Here is a 10,000-nt window from a genome sequence, read left to right as displayed (position 1 = left end):
TATATATGAAGTTGTTATAACACAGGCTTACCGAAGAGAGAGTTGTCATTTTTCTTGAAATGTTTTGATGATGTGTGCGTGTGCGTGTGCGTGTGCGTGTGTGCGTGTGTGTGTGTGTGTGTGTGTCGTGCTGCTGCACACACCGCTGGGTGGGGATGTTTTGGCCTGCTCCCATTTGGCTGTAGTGGTCCTGTCTAATTCAGTAAAATCACACACACACACACACACACACACACACACACATACACACACACTGTTTAACCCCCCCTTAAGTTTCCATTTACAGAGTGCATACATGTGCTGCGTGCTCCAGTGTGTTTTATATGTGTCAGTTTTTATGTATTGTGTGTTTGAAAGAGTGCAGTGTGTTTGTATTGTGTGTGTGTATGTGTGTGAATGGGTGGGTGGGTTGAAGAATTTTTGTAGCGCTGACTGACTCATTCACAACTCATTCTTAAGTGCTGCATCACGAGTTTACCCCTAACTGCCCCCTACCCCCATTCCAATCTTCCAATCCCACTCATTCACACACACCCCTGCGCCAGACACACACACACACACACACACACACACACACACACACACACACACACACACACACACACACATTCAAGTAAGCACACACAAATGACTGACTCACTGGGCTTTGGACCTAAATACAACAGTGCCCCCAACTGGTTTACAGCAAAGACCTGTGGTGACCATCCACCTTCAAGCACACACATGTTAACACTTACACACACACACACACACATGCATGCACATACATAGTAATGCTCTTGCTGTATGACTCACATGCCCCCCACACACACACACACTATCTGTCATTTTCACACACACACACACACACACACACACACACTCTCTCTCTCTCTCTCTCTCTCTCTCTCTCTCTCTCTCTCTCTCTCTTTCTCTCTCTCTCGTTCTCTCTCACACATGCTTAATGCAGTAAACCCAGATGGCGGTGTGAGGGCTGGTCTGTCTATCTGTCACCTCCTTTTTCTGTTACAACCCCCATCTAAAATCTCAGTGCACACCAAATGGCCTGAGGATGAAAGGAGAGAAAGAGAGAGAGAAAGTGGGGGAAAGAAAAACACAATGTAAATTGTCGGGAGAAAGAGATTGATTGAGGAGGGCGAGGGATGAAAAAGAAAGAATGTGAATAGTGAGGATGAAAGAGAGGGAGAGGGAGATAGATAGAGAGAGTGAGAGAAAGAGTGAGAGAAAGAGTGAGAGAAAGAGTGAGAGAAAGGGAGAGAGAGAGGGGAAGATGGGGTAAAGTGGGTAGGGGAGATAAATTGGAACCATACCACCCTCCATGGCATTCCATGAGGACCCCTTGTCTTCCCGGAACATGTGAGAAGTCACGCATAAAACACAACACACACACACACACACACACAAGCAGTCATAGGGTCAGTCTGTCGTGGCATGTTAACCATGCTAACTATGTGTCTTGCTTGTCCATCTGTTTACAACATGCATGATCTCCCAAAGCCACTGTATCCTGACACACACATTCAGCCAGATGTACACACACACACACACACACACACACAGACACACACAGACACATACATACATACATACATACAGGCACACACAAATGTGTCTGGTTGCCAATTCCTTGCATATAGATGTGTCGTGCTAGCAACACACACACACACACACACACACACACACACACACACACACACACACACACGTGTTCGCTATACAAGAGACATGGAAAAATACTGACACATAGGAAAGTGATGTTTTACCCATCGAATGGCAGAACAATAGAGAATTTTTCCACCCTCTGTTTCTCTTCTCTGACTGGGCCCGACTAAGTGTGTCTGTGAGATCAGTGCACGGACTGCAACAAGTCTGTTTTCTTTAAAAGATTTATTTTATTTAACCAAAAACATTTCCTTGGGGTTTGTCTTATTAAAGTTCGAGAGAATAAAGTCTCACTCCCCTCCTGTACCCCGACCCCCCATCCTCTTTTCCTCAATTTAGCCCCCTTTTCTCTCCCTCTATTTTCTCCCTCTCTCTCTCTCTCTCTCTCTCTCTCTCTCTCTCTCTCTCTCTCTCTCTCATTCTCGTTGCCCAATATTTGATGTTTCTTCTTGGTTGCTGTAACTTAACCCGAAGTCCCTTTCTTGTGTGTAGAAAACAAACTTGCATTGTGTGTGTCCCATTTTTTGGTCGTTTCGTTGTGTGTGTATGTGTGTGTTTATGCATGCACGTTTGAGTGTGTGTGTGTGTGTGTGTGTGTGTGTGTGTGTGTGTGTGTGTGTGTGTGTGTGTGTGTGTGTGTGTGTGTGTGTGTGTGTGTATGGCACTGCGCCCACTCTCTCTCCCTGCTCCAGCCTAGTGTCTGGAATAGATTACTGCTGATATTAAACACATGGCAACAGTTAGGACGGAGAAAAAGTGAAGGAGCGAGAGGCAGAGAGAGAAAAGGATGGAGAGCGAGAAAAAGATGAAGCAACAAAAAAAAGTCAAAAAAGAAAAACACTGCAGATTTCAACTTTTCGGCTCCGTGTCTCTCTCTCTCTCTCTTTTTTTTCTCTACCTCATTTTTCCATCTTTTCCTTTGTCCTCTTCTCCCTGCCTCTCTCTTTGTCTCTCATGTTCACTCCCCACACTAACTCCCGTCTTTTGTTCTGCTTTGCCCCAATCCCTCATAGTTCTCCATACTGTACCTGTCCTTTTTAGTTCTTGTAGTTCTCTGTACAGTACCTGTCCTTTTTAGATTTCATAGTTCTCCATACTGTACCTGTCCTTTTTAGTTTTCATAGTTCTCTGTACAGTACCTGTCCTTTTTAGTTTTCATAGTTCTCCATACTGTACCTGTCCTTTTTAGTTTTCATAGTTCTCCATACTGTACCTGCCTTTTTTATTCTCATAGTTCTCCATACTGTAGGCTACTTGTCCTTTTTAGTTCTCAGTGTTCTACCTACTGTGCCTGTGCTTTTCAGTCCTCATAACTCTCCATACTTGATCTGTTGTTTTTATTTCTCATAGTTCTTCATACTTGATGTGTATTTTTAGGTCTCGTAGTTCTCTGAACCTTTTCCTCTCATCATCTCTCTCTCTCTTTTCTCCCTTCTCGTTCTGTCTGTCTCTTGCTTTGATCTCACTCTTATCAGTGTGAAAAGACAAGGGAGTTGTGCTTTCTAACACTCCCTTCATCCTCTGTGTGTGTGTGTGTGTGTGTGTGTGTGTGTGTGTGTGTGTGTGTGTGTGTGTGTGTGTGTGTGTGTGTGTGTGTGTGTGTGTGTGTGTGTGTGTGTGTGCGTGTGTGTGTGTGTGCGTGTGTATGTGCAGTCTCCGCTCCTCCATAGGTATGGCAAGCTGTACTTAGCAGGACCCCCACACACACACACACACACACACACACACTACACACACAAACTCCTTGGGCCTTACCGACACTACTTTAGGTCATTAACTGAGGAGGAAAAATGTGCATTCAGAAAAGATGGACAGAGAGATGGGTGGAGGGAGGTAGAGAGAGAGATTGAAATATGAAAAGGGAGGCCTCTGAATGACAGGCTGAAAATAGAGCTCTTGATAACGCAGCCATTATGATGATGATGATAATGATGATGAAGACGAAGATGAGGCAGATGAATTATGATCATAGAGTTTGGAGATGAGACAGCAGCGTGATGGATATACCTCTATTGGATGCTGATAAATAGCATAGTTGGCTTAAACTGAACATATATATATATATATATATATATATATATATATATATATATATATATATATAGAGAGAGAGAGAGAGAGAGAGAGAGAGTTTATGTGGTTTACATTTATGACACAAAAGGCTATACACATGTTAGTGGGGGAAAAGTGTGTGTGTGTATTTATTTCCTTGGTACACTATTAGTTAGCCCCCTGACTCTCTCTGTTGGGAAACAGGGTGGTGATTCTGGAGCAGAAGAGGTTAAGCAAGTTCCTGATGTTCCTCAGCCCTAATGTGTGTTTTTTCCTGTCAACTCTCTTAGGGGTGGTGGCCGCATCTTAACACACACACTGCATGTGATTGTGTGCATGTGTGAATAGGGAGAAAGAAAACAATATGTAGTGGGGAGTGAAGGTTGTGTGTGTGTGTGTCAGAGAGAAATCTAGATCCACATTATGTTCACACACTGTTGGCCAAGTAGAGTGAGTATTTTGCCATGCACTGATTCCTCTTGCCTCACACACAGTAATGTTTTCACTAAGTACCATTGTTCCGTAGCTATTCCCCCAACTCTAAGGACTGACCGGTGGGCTCTTGTCAGTGTTGAAGTCTTTCTGCATCTCTCTCTCTCTCTCTCTCTCACACTCACACACACACACACACACACACACACACACACACACACACACACACACACACACACACACACACACACACATCCAGAGAGAGAGAGAGACAGAGTGAGAAAGAGATCACACTCATGCATAAAAATAATTAATAATAAATAATCTTTATGCCCCTGTGAGTGGCATATACACACACACACACACACACACACACACACACACACACACACACACACACACACTCACACACACTCACATAGAAAGTGATCCTAGTGACATAAGAATAATTGCTTTTTGATTGATCCATTGCACTCTCAGACTGAACTCCTTTGTGTCTCACACACACACACACTCACACACACACACCTACTCTCACACACACATACTCACACACACTCGAGGCCCCTTGTTTTCAATGCCAGGGGGCTCTCAGGTGTGGAGCTGGTTGACCTGCTCAGTGACCCCACGTCTGATTCTGCTTCCCTTTTCCTCACAGTTCATCGGCGGCGCGGTCGCTCTGGGAGACCATGCTGGTTGCTAAACAGAAGGAGGCGGTGATGGAGGTGCGGAGGCAACTGGTGGAGGCGGCCAGCAAGGAGAACCTGCCAATCAAGATGGGCCTGGGTGAGGAGGACACACCTGTGGGAAACCACCTCATGGCAAACCTGTGTGCCTAATAGAGACTGTCACGAATCATTATCTCTCTTTCTTTCTCTCTGTCTCTTTCTCTGTCTCTCTCTCTCTCTCACACACACACACACACACACACACACACACACACACACACACACACACACACACACACAGTCTGGAGTTTTATTTCAAGGAAGAACATTATAGTCCCAGGACCCGAGCCAAAGTTTCCAGAGTGAAAGTCCTTTGCAAGGTCATCGCTAGGAGTTGAAAACATGCGGGGCTCTAGCCCAATGAGCAGGGTTGGTAACACTGACCAATGATCTCTCTCTATCTCTCTCTTTCTCTCTCTCTTATGCTCACTCAAAATGCATGCTATCTAAATTAGGATTTAGTGACATAACATTGCAGTTAAATCTGCTGCAAGACGGAGATTTAGAGGATCCAAAATCCTACATGCATGTTTGATCAATAGCTACTTATTGTTGAGGGGTTTAATAGAAAGATTCTGCCACATTTCTTCTTTTTTTTTATTCTTTAGTATCTTGTGAGATCCTGGACTGATAGAAAAAACATCCAGTGCTATAGCTTGGAATGCTCAGGGCCAGGTGGCACCTGGGCCTGTGTGACGCATCATTTGAACAAGTCCTAATGGTCTCTCTCTGTGTCTATCTCTCTCTGAATCTCACATTCTCTCTCCCTTTCTCTTCTTTTGAAGGTCCCTTTCTTTCTCTATGTCTGGCATTCTCTCATTCTCTCGCCTTCTCTCTGTCCTCTTTACAAGGGTTGTTTCTCTCCCTCTGTGTCTGTCTTTCTCTCTCTCATTGTCATCTGGTAAGGTTTCTTTCTCTCTCTCCCTCTCTCTCTCATTCTCTTTCCCTCTCTCTGTCCTCTTGTAAGGTTTCTTTCTCTCTCTCCCTCTCTCTCTCATTCTCTCTCCCTCTCTCTGTCCTCTTGTAAGGTTTCTTTCTCTCTCTCCCTCTCTTCTTCTCTCTGTTCTTTAGGAGGAGCTGAGATGTGATGGTAAAGTAGAGTGAGCAGCTCATCAGTGTTCATTAAGAGCCGGCTCAAGCCCAGCACACACTCTGCCAAGCCTCAAAGAACATAACATACTGTAGGCACCAAACACACACACACACACACACACAGATGCATAAACACATTAAGAATATAGTTTAGGATATAGTTGTAAGGATGTAGTTGTTGATCAAACCCAAAAAGTCTGTTAAACCTCAGTAGTTGTGATAACTAACCAGTTCATCTCAACGAGGATCTTTAAAGTTAGACTGTGGCTATCTCTGCTAGGAACTGTCATGAACAATTTGTTCCAGTCTGTAAAAAAGTCCTGGATGATGTAATAATGACATTCCGATCAGCTGTTTTAATTTTTAGCCGAATGTCATAAAAAAAAAATTCGCAGCCCAGAACAAATTGTTCACAACAGAACTATTGCCCTCTGTTCTCAGAGTTTTCCCCTCACATAACCCATGAAAGTGTATTATATGGAAGTCTTTGGTTACTTTCTGGTTGGCTTGCTGTCTTACTGCCATGTTGGAACAGGCCATTTATCAAGCACATGTGTAGCATGACAAGCTAGTCAGTGCTGTGTGTGTTAGCATGATGGATATGCGAGACATAGAGAGGTTGTATGGGTATCATATGTGGGGCTGAATTAAGTTTTTAATGCAAAAACAGGCTAATCAATCTTCTGTTCCCACAAATAACATGGGAGGCCATTAGTCAGAGTGATGAAGATTTAGCCCATGGAAGCAGTGTTTTGAACTGGCAATGATTCTTTAAAGGATGACGCACCGTTGTCCTTCTCGAGCGAGTGAGTGGGAGGGATGAAGGGAGGTAGAAAGATAGAAAGAAGGGATAGAGGAGGACGAGGAGGAACAGGAGGAGGAGGAAGAGGGGGAACAGGAGGAGGAGGAAGAGGGGGAGGAGGGCCTTGAATGGGGGAGAAAGGGAGAACTGGCAGAGTTGGAGAGCAACTTGGGGAAGAGCAACAGCACCCCTCAAAGGAAGAGAGGGGAACTGCGGGCAAGCAGATTAACTCGTGTGGCCAGAGAGGAAATGTGAACCACATGTTGGCAAACGCTCACTCACACATACACACACACACACACACAGACACAGCGGCACATGTTTTCTGGAACTTCTTGTGAGTGACCGGCGACTCTTAACAAAAGGATAAAAATAAGCTCTGGCAAGCAGTGGCTGGCATTTTTACCTACTCACATTTCGCTCCACATCTGCATCAAGGTGACCCCATTCAGCACAAAAACACAACACACACACACACACACACACACAGACACACACACACACACACACACACACACACACAAACACACACTCTCTCACAGTGTTGAGTGTGTGCAGGTTAACTACAGTGGGTCCACCTCAGTTAGTGTTGAGTGTGTGGTGGCAGTGTCACCTCATTTTACAGTACACACACACACACTGTTTGCTCATATGCAAACTTTCTTTCTCCCTCTCCCTCTCTATCTGTTCTCACAGTACCCTGCTAAACAAACACTCTCTCTCCTTCTTTCTCTGTTTCTCTCTCTTTCCTCTTTCTCTCTCACACGCACACACACCATTCACAAACTCCTACATCCATACAGTACACTTCTATGCAAAGTCTCTCTCTCACACACACACACACACACACACACATACACACAAACACACACACACACACACAGATAATTATTCTCCCATGGTGGTTTCCTCGAGCACATATGCATGTGAAGAACGGCTTGTGCCTCTGGCACCCCACTCAGGAGTCTCTCTCTTTCCACTGAATTTGTTTAGACAAACACACCTCCTCAGGGAGCGCAGCGCACACGGAGAGAACGGAGGAGAGGGGACTAAGATGGAGGGATGGAAAGAGGGAGAGAGAGAGAGAGAGACAGAGATAGAGACAGAGAGAGAGAGAGAGAGAGAGAGAGAGAGAGAGAGCATGTTATGGATGCAATAGAGATCTGAGAAGACAAGAAATCTGAGGAACAAAATACAAAAGGTTGTGTGTCCAGAAGACAAGTGTGTGTGTGTGTGTGTGTGTGTGTGTGTGTGTGTGTGTGTGTGTGTTGGTGTGTTGGTGTGGTGGTTAACAGCTTTCCCTCCACTGACTCCTGCCGTGTTTATTCTGCACCCAGGAGGGTAGGGCAGTGCCAGATCACACATACAGACACACACACACACCTTCACACACACACACACACACACACACACACACACACACACACACACACACACACACACACACAGTATGGACACTGCCAAGCCAAGCCCTGACACTCAAATTTGATGTTCCTTTAGACTGGCACAAGTTGTGCTCACACTGTCAAATTCACTACAACCCCCTGCATAGTATCTGATTCCCACTACGCTCTGATTGACATACTGTATCTTAGCAACAGACCATACCCAAGTCATACCCGTATGCCACATCTAAAAGTCTTCACCTCAGTCTGTTTTTTTAAGTAGTTCTTTCTTCTTCTCTGCAACGTGATAGTCCAGTGGGAACATATTAAAACGCGCAAATAACTCTTGCACACACTCGATATGGATGTTGTTGGATAACGTGACGCCCATGTAAACGATTTTGTTTGATTCCAGGCTCCAAAGCCAACTACACCCAAGAATGAAGGAAAGGGCCTTGCCTCAAACATTTCATACTAATGTTGCGCTCCACATACAAAGAGGACTCCTACTCCCTGCATAGAATAGCATTTTCTGTGTGTGTGTGTGTGTGTGTGTGTGTGTGTGTGTGTGTGTGTGTGTGTGTGTGTGTTAGTGTGTGTTTGCATTGTAACTGCACAGTGTTGACAGGACCTGTAGTTTCTCTGGTAGAGCATATGGTCCAACTACTCCAGTGCAGTGAGGTGGTTTTGTACTGTAAAAGAAGGGGAATTTTTAGTCAAACAGATTCTGAGACACACAGACACACACACACACAGAACACCTAAGCCAAACCAATGCATCAAATAGCAGCTATTTCCTGAACCCCATGCCAGAACAGCAGAACTTGTGCCAGAACAATCGTAGTGTATACATATCAAACTGGGTAAACACGACACACACACACACACACACACACACACACACACACACACACACACACACACACACACACACTCTTTTAATTACGCACATTTACTCAATGGTGAAATAACACTCATATTTCAAACTTGAGTTTTGAATAAAAGAAATAGCATGCATTTTCAATTGCTGTGCACATGTTTCAAACAGAGGAAGTTCCACACATGCTCTCTCTCTCTCTCTCTCTCTCTCTCTCTCTCTCTCTCTCTCTCTCTCTCTCTCTCTCTCTCTCTCTACTCTCAGATAGACCAAGGAACAATAAGTGTATTGCCATTATCTATGTGTGTGTGTGTGTGTGTGTGTGTGTGTGTGTGTGTGTGTGTATCTGTTTGTGTTTGTGCAGAAGGTAAGCTAGCATATGTTTCTGTCCCCTATTCTCTGTTGTGGTGCATGTCTGCGATGTAGGGCATTGTACAGTCTGGGAACCACTCCAATCATATCGCCATAAATTTCTGCTCCTCAGTGTTTTCCTGCTCCTACAGAATAAATAAAGCAGAATTATAGTTGTCTCTTTCTCTCTCCCTCTCTTTCTCTCTCTCTCTCTCTCTCTCTCTCCCCTCAATCTTCTAATCTTCTCTATATGGAATGGATCACTGGTCGCCCTGGTTCACCTTTTTTGTTCTCGCCCCCCCCAGGCTAAATTATGCTCACCCTGTTCTCTCTGTCTCTCTCTATCTCTCTCTCTCTCTCTCTCTCTCTCTCTCTCTGTCTCTCTCTGTCTCTCTCTTCAATTTTCCATCAACATTTCCTTTTTCCCTCAATGCCTGCTCCATGGTCGTTCAAGATGGCCGGCCCCTCTCTTTTAATTAGCATCGTTTGTAATCCAGGAATAAATTATTGTTGGCCCCCACATGGTGTCGGCTCCTAGCTTTTTGGGGGGGCTAAGCCCCCCTGACCACCCCATATTCCCCCCTGTCCGGAGTTGAGTTATGGTTGGCACATTAAGCTA

The 10,000-nt window shown here is 44.8% G+C and overlaps 1 protein-coding gene across 1 annotated transcript in view; it reads left to right on the top strand.

Annotated features, from left to right (window-relative positions):
• The window catches only part of scfd2 (sec1 family domain containing 2), a 131,333-nt gene that overhangs the window by 11,531 nt on the left and 109,802 nt on the right, over positions 1-10,000 (top strand). The window contains exon 3 of the mRNA XM_048253310.1: positions 4,805-4,932. Coding sequence (XP_048109267.1) covers positions 4,805-4,932 — 128 coding nt within the window. The remainder of the gene's footprint in view (positions 1-4,804; positions 4,933-10,000) is intronic.

The sequence above is a fragment of the Alosa alosa genome, chromosome 9, assembly GCF_017589495.1.
Source record: "Alosa alosa isolate M-15738 ecotype Scorff River chromosome 9, AALO_Geno_1.1, whole genome shotgun sequence".
In the NCBI taxonomy this organism is placed as follows: Eukaryota; Metazoa; Chordata; class Actinopteri; order Clupeiformes; family Clupeidae; genus Alosa; species Alosa alosa.
Note: the sequence above shows the minus strand (reverse complement) of the source record. Positions and strands in the feature narration are given on the sequence as shown.